General features: G+C 49.5%; 1 protein-coding gene across 4 annotated transcripts in view; it reads right to left on the bottom strand.

The window, feature by feature from the left end:
- Window positions 1-17047, bottom strand: part of RPH3AL (rabphilin 3A like (without C2 domains)) — a 93229-nt gene that overhangs the window by 13611 nt on the left and 62571 nt on the right. For all 4 annotated transcript variants that reach the window (XM_060258823.1, XM_060258821.1, XM_060258824.1 and 1 more), the window contains 2 exons: window positions 16264-16438; window positions 3068-3181 (listed from right to left, as the gene is read on the bottom strand). In XM_060258823.1, the coding sequence (XP_060114806.1) occupies window positions 3068-3181; window positions 16264-16438 (289 nt within the window). The remainder of the gene's footprint in view (window positions 1-3067; window positions 3182-16263; window positions 16439-17047) is intronic.

Here is a 17047-nt window from a genome sequence, read left to right as displayed (position 1 = left end):
ATCGGTTACCAGGTTCAATTCAAAGTGTTGGCTATCACATGTATACATGAAGTTGCCTTATACTGCATCCGACCATCGGTCCATCAAGGTCAGTCTTGTCTACTCAGACTGGCAGCAGCTCTCCGGGATCTCAGGCAGAGGGCTTTCCCACCACTGGCTGCCTGATCCTTTAACTATTGGAGATGCCGGGGATTGAACCTGGGACTTTCTGCGTGCCAAGCAGAGGCTCCACCTCTGAGCCACGGCCGCTCCCAAATGCAAAGCCCTTCATGGCCTTGGCCCACCATATTTATGGGATGGCCTCTTCCTCTGTGCTCCACCATGACAGCTTCACTCGTCAAAACAGATGCCACCCTGAAAATGGGCACAGCCGACGACTGCCCGCACACGTGGCCTTCTCTGTTGTGACCCCCACCTTGTAGAATGGCCTGGCTGAGGAGGGCAGGAAGGCTCCCACTCTCCCAGCATTTTCTAAAAGATGCAAAACTAATTATTTGGGGGTCTTTCATACACAGGTGCACTGTAACAAAATCGTTCCAAAAGCACTACTTACAACAGCATTACAGATAAGATTAGAATTTCAACAGTCAATCCATAAACAAAAGAGCCTCCTCAGGAAAGATCCTCTATTAGCATGTCACAGCCTGGGAAACTCCTACAAGATAATGACTCAGCCCTCCTCCGCCTTTCTGAGAAGATATAAATTACCTGCCTACCATCTTCTTCTCACTCTGACACAGAGAGAACTCTAGATTTCTGTGTTACACCTCTGAGGATGCCAGTCACAGCTACTGGCGAAACGTCAGGTTCTACAATGCCAAGACCACAGCCATACAGCTCAGAAAATCTACATCAACTAATGAACTCCGGCTGTGAAAGCCTTTGACAACATATTGTTCCAAAAGATGCTTCAGTAAAGGGATAGCAACTGTGTCTACTGTGAACAGTACCGCTGTTGCTATAAATATGATCCTACACTGTAATTTCTCCGTCATTTCACATGTCACGTTAATACTTACACTTCGTTTCACATTTCTGCAATCCCAAATCCTATTGCACTGTTTATCGGATGTCCCACCCTGTTGGTTACATTGACAGAGGTCCATGAGTGGCTGTTAGCCACAAGGAACACACTGTCTGGGCCATTGATGCTCTGTACTCTTGGTGCTTGGGGGGCCACAGTGGGAGGGCTGCTGGAGTTCTGGGCCCACTGGTGGACCTCCTGATGGCACCTGGGTTTTGGCCACTGTGAGACACAGAGCGTCGGACTGGATGGGCCACTGGCCTGATCCAACATGCCTTCTCTTATTACTTACACTGAGACTTGGGAGAAAGGCAGGCTATAAATGACATAAGGAAACAGAAGCAGGGGTCGTTTGTAGAAAAATAGGTGATGGAGCTCATTAGCATACACCGCCCTTCCCCCCCCACCAGCCAAAAGCAACTTGACACAAGAAAGGAGAGCCCTGGGCGAGTGAGGTCTGCTTGGGCTGGCTAGAGAAACAGGCCTCGCTAAGTTGGGGCTCTCCTTGGCCACCAACCCCCCCTCCCCCCCGGTCAAAGGCCAGCAAGCCACCCACCAGCCAAAATCACATAAGAAGTGGAGAAAGGGTGGCGCAGGCTTCTCCAGGGGTTAATGAGGGCCGCTGGAGATGTGGCAAAGCCCCTGGTGGCTGGCTGGCTGCCTGCTCTCCTATGCCAGGGATTGTTACAGTTTCATCCTGATGTTTCTTCTATTGGGGATTGTTATGACGCTGCACCTCTTATCCAATGGACAAGGTAGGTGGAGAGGAAGAGGGGGAACCCTCAGAAAGGTTCAGGAGCTGTGCGCTCCTGTGAGCTCCTGCTGAATTCAAGGCCTGAACAGAAGTATCACCAAAGAGAGCAAGGAAAGAAAGGAAGGCAGGCCATGAGTGATAAAAAGAACTAGAAATGAAACTGGCTAGAGTGCTGGATTCCTAGTGGAAACCCCCCATATGAGGGTTAAGCCTTTTACTCCAAAAACCAGAAATGTCTCAACAAATTTTGAGCAGCCGTGGCTCTCCCTTAGGGGACGAAACCACCAGAGTGTGTTGAGAGCAATGAAATGAGACGTGAGAAGAATACGCAGGGCCCCTGCAAATTCACCTATTTTAAGGAACACCTACATCAGAGCTTGTCAATAACACCCATTTGCCTCAGTTCCGCATAAAACGATGCATAATACTGAGGCAATCACTCAAGAACTCATCGAAGAGGAATTCAGGAACACCAAAACATGTAGCAGATTAAATCCTCAGCCATTTATTACGCTACAAAACCAGTCGATAGACGTGAGGCCACATGAAAAAGGAGACAAGGGGAAGCGCAAGGCTTGGGAAACCGAGGTACGTTCCTGAAAATGGAGGGGGGGGGGCTGGTGGGAGGGGGAGAGGGGACTTTGCAAACCTTCTGTTGTTTTTAATTCACGTTTTCTGAGACAGCTAGTGGGAAATCATCCATATTTCTGTACACTAGACACACTTTCTTTCATTTGGATAGAACTGTTCACAGGGGATTTCCCCCCTCAGCAATAATTTTTTCATGCCTTCCACTGCCTCCCCCCCCCCATAAAGATTTAGCAATCAAAAGAAGGTCAGAAACATCAGATCAGAATCGCACTCAGAGAGCCAGCCAAGTGTAATGTTCACAGTGTTAAGTTGGGATCTGGGAGACCTGAGTTCAGATCCTCCCCGCCCCCCTTCCACCACAAAGCTCCATGAACAACCTTGGCCAGCCGCTTTCTCTTGCTCACTTCCCCAAACCTACCTCGGAGGGCTCCTGTGAGGGAAGGACCTTATATGCTACCCAGAAAGAGGGTCAGACCGGGGAGACTCGGGTTCAGATCCTCCCGTCCCCTACCGTTCACTTGGTGCCTTTGGGCCAGCCACTCTCCCCATGCCTGACCTTGCAGGGTTGGAAGAAGAGAGCGGAGGAGGGGAGAAGCATGCATGAGGCCCTGAGGTCCTTGGGGCAAGGGCGGGATGAAAATGTGAGGGTTACCCGTAGAAGCAGAGCGCCTGTGTAAATGCTGGCTCTTTTCTCTCACCTGCGTCTTCTCGTTTTTTAATTCTGACAGCATTCAATCTGGCAGGCAAGGACCGGCGATCATCCAGGCTTGAGGAGCTGAACTCTGAGTCGCTCTCGCTGTCACTGGAGACCACTGTGGAAAGAGAGGGGGAGAGGGGAGGCCTTGAGAGCAGCTGCCAAGCAGCACAGAATGAAACGTTGCAAAATTCAGCATGGATCCCAATCAGTGTTCCCTCTAAGCCAGGGGTCCCCAACCCCTGGGCGATGGACCAGTGCCGGTCTATGGCCTGTTAGTGAGTTGTAGAATTATTTCATTATATATTACAATGTAGTAATAATAAGACATTGGATTTATATCCTGCCCTCCACTCCAAATTTCAGAGTCTCAAGAGTGGCTCACAATCTCTTTTACCTTCCTCTCCCACAACAGACACCCTGTGAGGTGGGTGGGGCTGAGAGAGCTCTTACAGCAGCTGCCCTTTCAAGGACGACTCTGCGAGAACGATGGCTGACCCCAGGCCATTCCAGCAGCTGCAAGTGGAGGAGTGGGGAATCAAACCTGGTTCTCCCAGATAAGAGTCCGCACACTTAACTACCACACCAAACTAATAGAAACGAAGTGCACAATTGTATCATCCCGAAACCATCACCCACTCCACCCCCTGGTCCCTGGAAAAATTGTCATCCACAAAACCGGTCCCTGGTGTCAAAAAGGTTAGGGACCACTGCTCTAAGCTGAGTTGGCGTGAGCTAGCTCACAGATTTTTAGCCTCCAGCTCAGGAAGGAGGACCCCAGAGCACATTGACTTCTGCAGCTCGCAACTTTAATGTCAGAAGAACAAAGCAGTAGATAAGTGGCACCTTTAAGACCAACCAAGTTTTATTCAGAATGTAAGCTTTCGTATGCTCCTAAGCAAACGTCATCAGGCAAGCTTGGGCCTAAGAAGGCCAAGCTTAAAACAACCAGGGAGCAGGCCTTCTCTATAAAAGCACCCCAATGGTGGAATCAGCGACCGGAAGAGGTGCGGGCCCTGCGGGATCTTAATCAGTTCCGTAGGGCTTGCAAAACCGCCCTCTTCCAACTGGCCTTTTAAGACAGAACCCAGGGATTAACATCAAGCCATTTTGTATAATTGAGACGGTAGCACCACTATACTGCTTTTAGATTAATTATTTTAATGTTAACTTATATTGTATTTATTTATATTACTCGTATTGATGTATATTGTTTTATTGTTATATCATGATATTTTATATCATGTCTTGTAAGCCGCCCTGAGCCTGCCTCGGCAGGGAGGGCGGGGTATAAATAAAAATTTATTATTATTATTATTATTAAAATGGAATGGCAAGCCATCTTTAAATACAGAGAAAGCGGGCAGTGAGTTGGTATGGAGAGTCACGGGGATGTTTTTGGCAGATTAAAAGAATCACACATTGGGGTCTGTGTTTGTTCGTTTAGTACTGTCAACTGGGCTGCGACGGACACCCTCCACTGCTGTCACAGCCCAGCTAACAATACTAAACAAACAAACACAGACCCCCCCAATGTGTGATTCTTTTAATCTGCTAAAAACATCCCCGTGACTCTGCATACCCACTCACTGCCCGCTTTCTCTGCATTTAAAGACAGCTTGCCATTCCATTTTGTCTGATGACGTCTGCTTAAGAGCATACGAAAGCTTACATTCTGAATAAAATTTGGATGGTCTTAAAGGTGCACTTGTCTACTGCTTTGTTCTATTGCTTCAGACCAACGCGGCTGCCCACCTGGATCTAACTTTCATGCCAGGAGCTCGCAGAGTAGAATTTTTGCTCAGAAGACTCTGCAGCCCAGAGGGAGCATATTGGCCTCCTCCTCCAAGTCGCCAGGCTTCTGTGCAGCATTTAAAGACACAAGGTTCCAAGGAAGTTTTCCACTTGTCTTTTTTTATTTAATCCCCCCCTTTTCTTAAAGAAGCTAGAACAGAGAGATCTGAGCTAGAACTTCCTCGCGTGACAACACGATGTGGAGGCTGAGCCTTGAGGAGAGAGGAGGGAATGCATTCCTTCAGACTGTAGGTGGCAGATTTAATTCTGAATGAGCCTTGGCAGAAAAAGACCACCTTCTCCCGTGCATTCCAGCCCAGGAACTAAAATCTCAGGGAGATGCTCTCCTGTGCGTCCCACCGATTAAAGATACTCATTTGGTGGGTACACAAGACGGGGACTTATCAGTGGCAGCCCCATGATTACAGAACAACCTCCCCCGGGGAAGTGCACCTGGTCTCCTCACTGTCGATCTTCAGGAGGCAGTTGAAGGCTGTTTTATTTAGGATTACATTTGACTGATTCAGTTTTTATTGACAGTCCTAAATTGGAGTTTCTAAATTAATGACTTGTAATCAGGGTTTTAATTGTTGTTCTTATTGTGTGCATTTAATAATGTTTTTCAATGATGTAAGCTGCCTTGAGTTCCACAAATGAATAAATACCCTGCAAGCAGAAAACTAGCACAACAGGTTCTGCTCCCCCATCTTTGTTTGATGAACTGATTTTTGATTTGCATGGAGCTTTTGTAAGAGCCCCATGGTGCAAAATGTTAAAGCTGCAGTACTGCAGTCCTAAGCTCAGCTCACAACCTGAATTCGATCCCTAGTGGAAGCTGGGTTTTCAGGTAGCCGGTTCGAAGTTGACTCAGCCTTCCCACCTTCCAAGGTTGGTAAAATGATTACCCAGCTTGCTGGGGGGGAAGCGTAGATGACTGGGGAAGGCAATGGCAAACCACCGCATAAAAAGTCTGCCGTGGAAACGTTGTGAAAGCAACGTCACCCCAGAGACGGAAACGACTGGTGCTTGCACAGGGGACCTTTCCTTTCCTTTGAAGTAGGTAAAGTAAATGGGATCTCAACTGCAGACCTAAACAACGCAGTTCAGCTAAATAGCAGAATTATCTCCCATATTCTCCTGCATGCATGAAGCAACCCTTCCAGCTTCTAGGGAAGCCCTGATCCACACGCAGGGGAGAGGAGCGTCTTACAACTCCTCCCTTCCCCATGCTCCTTTCCCCAACCTTTGTAATATTTCCATCTTTCAGAGCCCTGTTAGTGCAATCTGGCATGCCAGTACGCCAACATTCGGTTGTTTTTTCCCTGGGTTTTCATTGCTAGTTTGTAACTTGCCTTGGCCCCATTTTAATTCCCCGGGAAAAAAGGTGTAATAAAATGGCAATTACATTTTCAATCAAATGAAACAGCTTGGCAATACAGAGCAGGCGAGAGAAAGTCGTTCTGCGAATGACACTTAATTCATTTATAGACTTCATTGCCAGAAGGTAGGGTAACGGATGGCTATTGGCTACAGAGAATTAGGCAGAAACGCACTGAGGAAAGAGCTACCACAAGACTACCACAAGTCATGACAGCTTAGTGGAACCTCCACGTACAGTGGCAACGTGCCTCTGAAAAGCAGATGCAAAGGATGCAACACAAAATGAGGCTTGTCTATGCCTAGACTTGGCTTCCTGGCTGGCCCCCGTCAGAGATGGTGGACCAGAGGTCCCATTGGCCCAATCCAGCAACGTTCTTCTTAGGATATTTCTGAATGATAACGCTGACACCACTGCCATACACAAAAGCCACAGCCCACATGCCCAGAAAGCTTCTCTCTCGCATTTCAAAGGTCAAGCCGTATAGCAGAGGTAAGACTGGAACTCAGGACTCCTGGAATTCTAGGCCCAGAACTATACTTTGAGGGCACATACTTGGCTATGCACACCACTCGCTAAAATATTATTGTATTTTGTGATGTTAAGTAAAATGAAACAATCCCTTTTAAGTTTTGGGGCGACCTGGGGTATTTACATGCACATGAAGTTGCCATACTGAATCTGACCATCAGTTCATTAAGGTCAGTATTGCTTACTCAGGCTGGCAGCAGCTCTCCAGGGTCTCAGGCGGAGGTCCTGGACATTGCCCGGTCTTTTTAATTGGAGATGCTGCTGGGGATTGAACCTGGGACCTTTGTGTGTCGAGCAAATGCTCTGCCAGTGAGCCATGGCCCCTCCCTTGCAATGGAGCACGAAGTGGACATTGATGCATTACTGAGAGCCAGACTGGCGTAGTGGTTAAGTTCACGGGCTCTAATCTGAGAGACGCCAGCCTTGCCGAAAGGTGGCACAAGCGGCTGGAAAATGCTGTTTGGGAGCTGAGTGAAGATGCTGAACAGATGTTTCCTTGGGGCACTGGCTCCCTGGGAGGTTGCTTTTATGCCCATCTAATGCCAGCTCAGCCTTGCACACTGCAACAAGTCTTACAAGGCTACTGTGACTCTCCATGGAAAGCCAGTTTGGCGTCGTGCTTAAGTGTGTGGACTCTTATCTGGGAGAACCGGATTTGATTCCCTACTCCTCCACTTGCAGCTGCTGGAATGGCCTTGGGTCAGCCATAGCTCCCGCTGAACTGTTCTTGAAAGGGCAGCTGCTGTGAGAGCCCTCTCAGCCCCACCCGCCTCACAGGGTGTCTGTTGTGGGAGGAGAAGGTGTAGGAGATTGTAAGCTGCTCTGAGTCTCTGATTCAGAGAGAAGGGCGGGCTATAAAACTGCCGTCTTCTTCTTCTCCCCACCTCCAATGGAAAAGTAGCTCAAAAAGTCTGCTTTGAAGCTCCCACCCGTCAGAAGAAGAGTCGCACTGAATAACATCGGCTGCCCATATCCACCCAAACGTTCTATGAAATAGCTTCTGGACATCCTTTGAGAAAGTCGGTTCATGAAAAAAATGTCTTTTTGGAGGGGGGGGGGGAATGTTAGGATTTATGCTACAAAATTTCTAGAGTTGCCAGATCCCAGTTGGGAAACTCCTGGAGATTTGGGGGTGGCGCACAAGACCACAGAGTCCCCCCTTCCAAAGGCACCACGTTCTCCAGGGGAACTGGTCTCTGAAGTGCGGAGATGGGCTGCAATTATGGGGGGTCTCCATCAATGTTCCCCCTAAGCTGTGGAGTCTTGGGAGCAAAAATTCTACTTCGTGAGTTACTGGCCTTAAAAGTTGAGCTACTGTATAAATCAGTTTGCTCTGGGGCCATTTTTTCTGAGCTAAGACAAAAGTGTGCAAGCTAAAGAACTGCGAGCTAGCTCACACTAACTCAGCTTAGAGAGAACACTAGTCCCTAGGCTACCTCACCTAGGGAGTGAGGTACCTAGAGCCAGTTTGGTGTAGTGGTTAAGTGAGCAGACTCTTATCTGGGAGAACCGGGTTTGATTCCCCACTCCTCCACTTACACCTCCTGGAATGGCCTTGGGTCAGTCATAGCTCTCACAGAGCTGTCCTTGAAAGAGCAGCTGCTGTAAGAGCTCTCTCAGCCCTACCTACCTCACAGGGTGTCTGTTGTGGGGAAGGAAGATAAAGGAGATTGATGAGCCGCTCTGAGACTGACATTCGGAGTGGAGGGCAGGATATAAATCCAATACCATCAATCACCTGGAAGCTGGCATCCCTAAAAATTTCAGTTGTGTGATCCCGCAGGAGGAAAGAAACTTGCCAAGGCTAAATGTTTCCATTCTGGAGACATCCGGTTGCCAATTTTGAAAGGGGAAAGGTGCATCTCCAGGGCTGTTTTTCTAGCATGAACTCCCTTGCATATTAGGCTATGGGGTGTGTGTCTCTTAGTACAGGGCCTACTGTAAGCTCCAGGAGGATTGGCTGCATCTGGGTGTGTGGCCTATTATGCAAAGGAGTTCCTGCAACAACAAACAAAAACCTTGTGCGTCCCATATCCCTTGATTGGCCATCAGTCAGTTCTTTCTCCTTTAAAGGGCGGGAGGGAACCGAGAAGAGACTGTGCCAAAGACAGGCCTCATTAAACGTTACCCCTTCTCTCAGTGTTTCCAAAAAGGGGAGAGAGAAAGGGAAAGTGAGACCAACACACGTCAGTTCTGCTGACACAAACCTAACGGCGCTACTTGAACTGGTGAACTGTTCCCTCTTCACCGCGAAAATCTGCAAGCACTTCTGCTATTTAAGCACCGTGTAAAAAAAAAGAGAGAGAAATCTAATTTAGCTGCCAGCTGTTTGATGGGGGGGGGACTGTGTGGAAGGGGGGGGGAGAATTCTCTCTTTTAGTCAGAATGACAATGGCTGACCATCACAACAGTTCTCACGTGACTCCCCCAGTGGCAAATCTCATGTTCAACCCCAGAGCCTTTTCCAAAAGACCGGGCATAAAACTGGGGATGCTTCACACCAAGACGCGCAAACTATGAATCCTACTGAGGGCAAAACACCGGCTCTGGACGCCCTTCTCCTTCTGAGCTCACTTGCAAAGGAACATAAAGCTCTTCCAACACAAAAGTAATTTTTCTCGTCCTCAATCCACCCACGGCTTTGTCCAGGTGACTGTCACGTCTAATTCTTATAAACAAGGCGCACAGAAGAGAATCGAAGGACAGCTCCCCTGAAAACAATAGCTGTGAAGAGAACCATGTCCTCCTACTGTTTTCCTAGAATGCTGATCACAAGTTCTCCTTGGTGCTGGCAGGAATTGTGGGATCCGAAACCAGAATTTCAAGACTCAGGTATGAATGGCACAGGTCCAGGACTGGCGCGTGGGAGTAGGCGGGGTAGATGGCGGCCGCGGGCGCTACCCCGCCTCGGGGCAGTACAAGGCGCCCCCTTACTCCCCTATACTCGTTGGAGGCTCCCTTGAAAGCCTCCAAAGAGCGTAGTTTCTCAGCGGCGCCCGGCCACTTTCGGGTTGAAAGCACCCGAGGGGCACCTTTCCATGAAGGCGACGTTCGGCCACTTTCAACCCGAAAGCGGCCGGTCGCCTTTTAAAAACTAGTGTAGTGCAGGGGGGAAGTGGCCCTCTAGTTCCCCTTACGATGACGTCACTTTTAAGAAAAAAAGAGAGCTGGAGAGGGGGGAGCGGCGCGGGGGTCTGCCTCAAGCAGCAGAACCCTTAGCGCTGGCCCTGCACAGGTCGCTGCAGGCCTCAGAAGTGAGCAACATCAGGTCCTCCACTTGGCAGGCCAGGTATACAATAGATGATGATGATATTGGATTTATATCCCGCCCTCCAATCCGAATCTCAGTGGCTCACAACCTCCTTTATCTTCCTCCCCCCACAACAGACACCCTGCGAGGTGGGTGGGGCTGAGAGAGCTCTCACAGCAGCTGCCCTTTCAAGGACAACCTCTGCCAAAGCCTTGGCTGACCCAAGGGCATTCCAAAAGGTGCAAGTGAAGGAGTGAGGAATCGAACCCAGTTCTCCCAGATAAGAGTCCGCACACTTAACCACTACACCAAACTGGCCCTCACTTAGAAAGCCTGGCCTTTTGTCCTTATACAGTCAATGGAACAGCACCTTCTACTGGAGGCGCTTCATGCTATGGTTTATCCCCACCCCAGTCCACAGCAACCGATCGCAGGGAGCCTGGGTTCAAATTTGGGCACAGCTGTCTATAGCCCCAGCTTCAATATCCTTTTAGCAGGACTCTACAGACTTATAAGAGAGAGAGTCAGTCTGGTGTAGTGGTTAAGTGTGCGGACTCTTATCTGGGAGAACAGTGTTGGATTCCCCACTCCTCCACTTGCAGCTGCTGGAATAGCTTTGGGTCAGCCATAACTCTTGTAGGGAGTTGTCCTTGAAAGAGCAGCTGCTGTAAGAGTTCTCTCAGCCCCAGCTACCTCACAGGGTGTCTGTTGTGGTGGGGGGTGGGGGGAGAGAAGGTAAAAGGAGATTATGAGCCACTCTGAGATTCAGAGTATAGGGTGGGATATAAAACCAATAACTTCTTCTTCAATAACATGAGGGCTGTTCCTTTGGCAGGTCAAAGAAATCTGCCAAAAGGCAAAGAGCATGCAGGTTTAATTAAACCCTTTTTTGACAAGCACTGAAACCAGAGGCTGGGCCACAATTTCTCTTAGCTGGGTTTGAGGATCTGTCTATTGAGAATCCGTGGCATGTAACGCCCAGACGTAGAAAAGATTTTGGATTTCCCTACTGTTGCGAGACCAAAAGTCCCTTCTTTGATTTTATTCATCCCTTGTGCTAACTGAACCTGTGATTCTGTATGTTTGTGATGTGGCGTTTTCTCATTAGGGTTTTTCCCCTGCCCACGTTCCTCGTCCATCAATAAATCAGCACCGTACACATCTATATGCAGGCACAGACAATATAGACACTGCATATAAACACCCGCATAAAAGGCATGCAGCTCTACAAAGGCATGCAGCTCTGCAAACGTGGAAAAAAGAAGAGAACTGAAAGTCAACAAAAGTGCAAGCAAATATTTTTTTTTTAAAGCAAAAGAAAAGATGTATGCTAGCCTTGAACGGCCAGGGCTCACAGCCGATTACAAATGCCGCCAAACGCTGCTGTCAACAGCAGCCCAGTGACAAATCGAGAGAAGGCTGAGGCCTAGAACTTGAGTTGGGTTTCCTTGGCAACAGTCGGAAGAGCGAAGGCACATTTCTGTAGCTATGAAAACAAGTGTATACCTCGTGTGTGTTTTTTTTTTCCCAAAAGTTGACGTATAGAAGCTCTTGGCCCCCCAAAATCCCACTTCCCAAAGCTTCAACCCTGATGGTGCCATTTGAAAAGGAAAGGATGGTCTAGTGGCCTAGGTGTGCTTTTTAAAATTCCCTAATTAACCCACAGTATGGTTCCAGCCCCTCCTAGGAGCCAAGCTCAGCTTCTGGGTCAGGCTTAGCAACCTAAAGATGCCAGCCTACCACACTGGATATATTTCAAAATCCAGGTTTATTTGAAACACTGGCTGATGCTTTAGTCATACGGAAAATATTTAGCTGCGTTGTGTTGTGGCTACACACTGTTTATTACCCTCTGTATTTATCAGGAACATTCTATTGTAATCTATAGTCTCTTATGTGCATACTGGAAATATTCAGGGCTTTTTTTTTGTAGCAGGAACTCCTTTGCATATTAGGCCACACACCCCTGATGTAGCCAGTCCTCCTGGAGTTTACAGTAGGCCCTGTACGAAGAGCCCTGTAAGCTCTTGGAGGATTGGCCACATCGTGGAGGTGTGGCCTAATATGCAAAGTAGTTCCTGCTACAAAAGAAAGCCCTGAAAATACTCCCCTCGTCTGAAGAAGCAAGCATGCCTATGAAAGCTGACATTCTGAATAAAACTTTGTTGGTCTTAAAGGTGCCGTTTGACTCCTACTTTGTTCCCTGGAAATACTGATATTGTCGATAATATGTACTTTCTGTGCTACACGGTTAGCTCTAGTTGGTTGGTTAAGAATACACAATGGTGGATTCTCTTCTTAACATCCTCCAGGAAAGGCCTGAGGATCCCCCAGAATTTGAGCTCATCTCTAGACTACAGAGACCAGATCTCCTGGAGAAAATGGATGCTTTGGAGGGTGGATCTTATGGCATTGTACCCCCAGGGGTCCCTGTCCTCCCCAGGCTCCATCCCCAGATCTCCAGGAGCGTCTCAATCTGAATCTGGCAACCCTAGCCTCCCCCCCGAGCCAGTTTGGTGTAGTGGTTAAGCGCACAGACTTATCTGAGAGAACCAGGTTTGATTCCCCACTCCTCCACTTGCAGCTGCTGGAATGGCCTTGGGTCAGCTATAGCTCTCGCAGAGCTGTCCTTGAAAGGGCAGCTTCTGGAAGAGCTCTCTCAGCCCCACCCACCTCACAGGGTGTCTGTTGTGGGGGAAGAAGATAAAGGAGATTGTGAGTCACTCTGAGACTCTAATTCAGAGAAAAGGGTGGGGTATACATCCACAGTCTTCCAGCAGCCAGGAAAGACCTGGCAACCTTATAGCAACCTGGCCTTAAACCCCTATAGTAGCTCTGAACTGCTCAGGGGGAAACTGTCCACAAGAGAATGATGGCAACATAACCGTCGAGAAAAGATCAGGCTGATTGACCTGGAGAGGGGATCCCCCACCAGGCCAAGGGACAGGTGAATCCCCTGGCAAGAAGGCTGACACTATGAGAGCCAGTTTGGTGTAGTGGTTAAGTGTGCGGACTCTTATCTGGGAGAACCGGGTTTGATTCCCCACTCCTTCACTTGCACCTGCTGGAATGGCCTTGGGTCAGCCATAGCTTTCACAGGAGTTGTCCTGGAAAGGGCAGCTTCTGGGAGAGCTCTCTCAGTCTCACCTACCTCACAGGGTGTCTGTTGTGGGGGGGAGAAGGTATAAAAGATTGTAAGCCGCTCTGAGACTCTGATTCAGAGAGGAGTGGGGTATAAATCTGCAGTCTTCTTCTTCTTATCTGGGAGAACCGGGTTTGATTCCCCACTCCTCCACTTGCACCTGCTGGAATGGCCTTGCGTCAGCCATACCTCTTGCAGAGCTGTCCTTGAAAGGGCAGCTTCTGGGAGAGCTCTCTCAGCCCCACCTACCTCACAGGGTGTTTGTTGTGGGGGAAGAAGATAAAGGAGATTGGAAACAGCTCTGAGTCTCTGATTCGGAGAGAAGGGCAGGGTATAAATCTGCGGTCTTCTTTTTGAGCCAAGGGCTCAAGAGAGGTAAAGACAACACATGGGGCTGCATTTCCATGTCTTGATGGCCTACTCGTTCTTCTAGTGACAATTTACGATTTTAATCGTAAGCTGCCTCTGAGCAGGAGGCTTAAAAATCCCCTAAATAAATAAAATCAATTTGGCTCGACCAAAAAAGAAAAAAGAAAAAAAGAGCACTAATGATTGAGCCGCGCAGGTTCCAGCTGGAACGGCCGACAGTGTCCGAGAGACGCTAACCTCGCAGCTGCCCGCCGGTTGCTTTCATCCTTAATGACACCATTACCTCTGAGCTGGGAGCGCTTCGTTAAAGGAATGGGGTTTAAAAGACCGGCAGAAAGAAAGCCAAAGGCCCCCTCACGTCGCTTCCCGGGCTGCCGCCAATGAGACCAAGCCCAAAGCAGCTGCAGTAGCCAGCAGTCTCCTTTCCCGCATGCCGACTGCAGACATTTGATAAACCGGAGGCTGAAAAGGGACTGCTAATCTCAGCATTCAAAAAGAAATCAAACAGAACTCATTCCCGGCTATTGATCCGGCAGCGGGGGAAGGAAGTGGGGGAGGTCATTGTTAGAGATTAAAATGCTCAGGGGGTTTAATTGTGGCACAGGAGAGAGGGAAGCAGAAAGTAGAGTTTGGGGACTCTTGTGTTAAAAAAGGACAGGGCAGCATGTCAGTTATCAGCTGAAGGACCTCAAGGAATAAGGCCCCATAACAACGGCGGAGGTAGTCAGAGGTCCTTTTGTAGAAAAATAGGTGGTGGAGCTCTTACTGCATAACTCATTAGCATATGCTGCCCTCCACCAGCCAAAAGCAACCCAAAGCAAGAAAGGAGAGCTCTGGGTGAGCGAGGCCTGCTTGGGCTGGGCTAGAGATCCAGCCAGCCCAAGCAGGCTTCACTCGTCTGGGGCTTTCCTTGGCCGCCCTCCCCCCCAGTCAAAAGGCCAGCAAGCCACCCGCCACCCAAAATTACATAAGAAGTGGAGAAAGGGTGGTGTGGGCTTCCTCCAGGGGTTGATGAGGGCTTCCGGGGGGGGGGAGCATGGCAAAGCTCCTGGTGGCTGGCTGGCTGCTCGCTCTCCTAATCCAGGGATTGTTATGCAGCTGCACCTCCTATTCAATGGACATGGTAGGGAGGGAGGGAGGAGGAGGGGGAAACCCTCAGAAAGGTTAAGGAGCTGCGCTCCTGTGAGCTCCTGCTGAATTCAAGGGCTGGCTGTAGTGACGGACCAAGCACAAGGAGGGCTTTAAAAAAAAAAAAATTAGATCAGTCAACAGTTAGGCCTCCATCAGGAAGTATATCCCTGAGCATCAGCTGAAGGGAGACCCAAAAGGGAAGCTTGCAAGGTTCCAATGGAGCTGTACAAGCAGACTGAAGGGTTGGACTAGGCGTCCCCAACGTCTGGCCAGCGGGCACGTGCTGCTGAAATCTTTTCCGGCACCTGTCCGATATTTTTAGGAAGCGGGCAGGGCCGAGTAAAGCTTTTGCCCAGCCAGCCTTCTGATTGGCTGTTCGAAATTTGAATAGCTGTGCTATTTTTTTTTTTTTTTAAATGGTGCTTTGGATCTTCACTGAGGGGCTGATGTTCAGCTGCAGTAAGAAGAGAAGAGGACTGCAGATTTATACCCCGCCAGTTTGGTGTAGTGGTTAAGTGTGCGGACTCTTATCTGGGAGAACCGGGTTTGATTCCCCACTCCTCCAGTTGCACCTGCTGAAATGGCCTTGGGTCAGCCATAGCTCTGGCAGAGGTTGTCCTTGAAAGGGCAGCTATTGTGAGAGCCCTCTCCAGCCCCACCCACCTCACAGGGTGTCTGTTGTGGGGGAGGAAGATAAAGGAGATTGTGAGCCGCTCTGAGACTCTTCGGAGTGGAGGGAGGGATATAAATCCAATATCTTCTTCTTCTTCTTCTCAATCAGAGACTCAGAGCAGCTTACAATCTCCTTTACCTGCCTCCCCCACCACAGACACCCCGTGAGGTGGGTGGGGCTCTTACAGCAGCTGCCCTTTCAAGGACAGCTCCTACAAGAGCTGGGGCTGAGCCAAGGCCGTTTCAGCAGCTGCAAATGGAGGAGCGGGGAATGAAACCCGGTTCTCCCAGATAAGAGTCCACGCACTTAACCACTACACCAAACTGGAACATTGACTGGGAAGCCCTGGCTCAGGTCTCACTTCCGGTCTCATTTCTCCAGCTGCAAAACAGGAAACTCCATGGTCAGAGGCAGACCAATTTCGCATTAGGCTTGTTCCAAGTGGAGAGCCCTTTGGCTACCGGGGCTTCTCTCCATTTTCGCACAAATTGCCCCGGAGCTGCAAGTTGGCGCGCCGCTATTTCGCAGCAAACGAGATCCTCTGACAAGCAGTTTCTGCTTGCCGCCAACTCACAGCTCCAGGGCAACTTGTGCAAAAATGCAGAGCCGCCCTGGTAGCAAAAGGGCTCTCCACCTGGAACAAGCCTAATGCGAAATCGGTCACTGTCTGTCTTTGAATGACAGATGCGCGGAGACAACAGGAACGCCTGTGTCCTGCTTGCGAATTTCCCAGGTGCAGCTGGGTTAATCTTTGCGCAAAACTGGATGCTACACAGCCTTTCAGTCTGATTCGGCAGGGCCGCTCTTATCTTTTCGTACAGAGCAGGCGGCTCTGCAGGTTGACGCGAGAGTGACAGACGACAAAGGCGCCGACTCCCCCCCCCTCCCCAAGCGGCCCATTATCTGGCAACAGCAGGAGGGGGAAGGCTGACCTCTTCCCCTGGCCCAGGTGTAGGAGCGAGTCGTGGCGACGCCTTTGACCTCCAGGGTTGGCGATTCCACACGGTGAGGCCTCAGGGGCAGCTCTTTGGCTCGGCCGACGCCTTTCAAGGGCAAGATGTACTTGGGGAGGCCTTTGTAGAACCAGGCGCCGGATCGCTTCCAGACCTAAGGACAAACACAACGGGCAAGGGACAACAATAACTACGGCATCCAACTGGAAACGGAGTTGCTTGTGCCAATCTCATGGGTCTGCCCAAAACGAGGGAGGGCCCCCAGGGGCTCCTGCGGTATTCATTAAAAAATACAATTTTGCAGATTAACGGAAATAAACCCTCCTGTCCACACAGCAGGGGCCTCGGAGGGCCTTCTATTGGCTGCCACCACTCCGGAAAGGGTCTGCATGGGAGGGCCCAGAGCACCCAACCACCCCTCTATCTTTCTTATTAGTAAATACCTCTTAACTGTGACCAAGGAGACGGAAGGACCCAGGCAGGATAACAACGACAAGTTTATTTACAGTGCTCAAATAATAAGTGGGTAAAAACAGTGAAATATCTATACAGTAAAGGTGGGTGCAAAGAAACAGAAGCCCTGACGCCTTTAGCTAGACATTCCCTTCCTCTAATACCAGAACTCACCCCCTTGGGTAAGGGATCTCCCCTGCTGCCTTCTATCCTGCAGCCTTTCCCAGAGAGAACCCACCCTATCTGTGCTTGGCTCTCCTCCTTTTATGCTCTCTTCTTAGGGTTGTCAATCCCCAGGTGGGGGCAGGAG

Source organism: Heteronotia binoei, chromosome 18 (genome assembly GCF_032191835.1).
Source record: "Heteronotia binoei isolate CCM8104 ecotype False Entrance Well chromosome 18, APGP_CSIRO_Hbin_v1, whole genome shotgun sequence".
Taxonomy (NCBI): Eukaryota; Metazoa; Chordata; class Lepidosauria; order Squamata; family Gekkonidae; genus Heteronotia; species Heteronotia binoei.
Note: the sequence above shows the minus strand (reverse complement) of the source record. Positions and strands in the feature narration are given on the sequence as shown.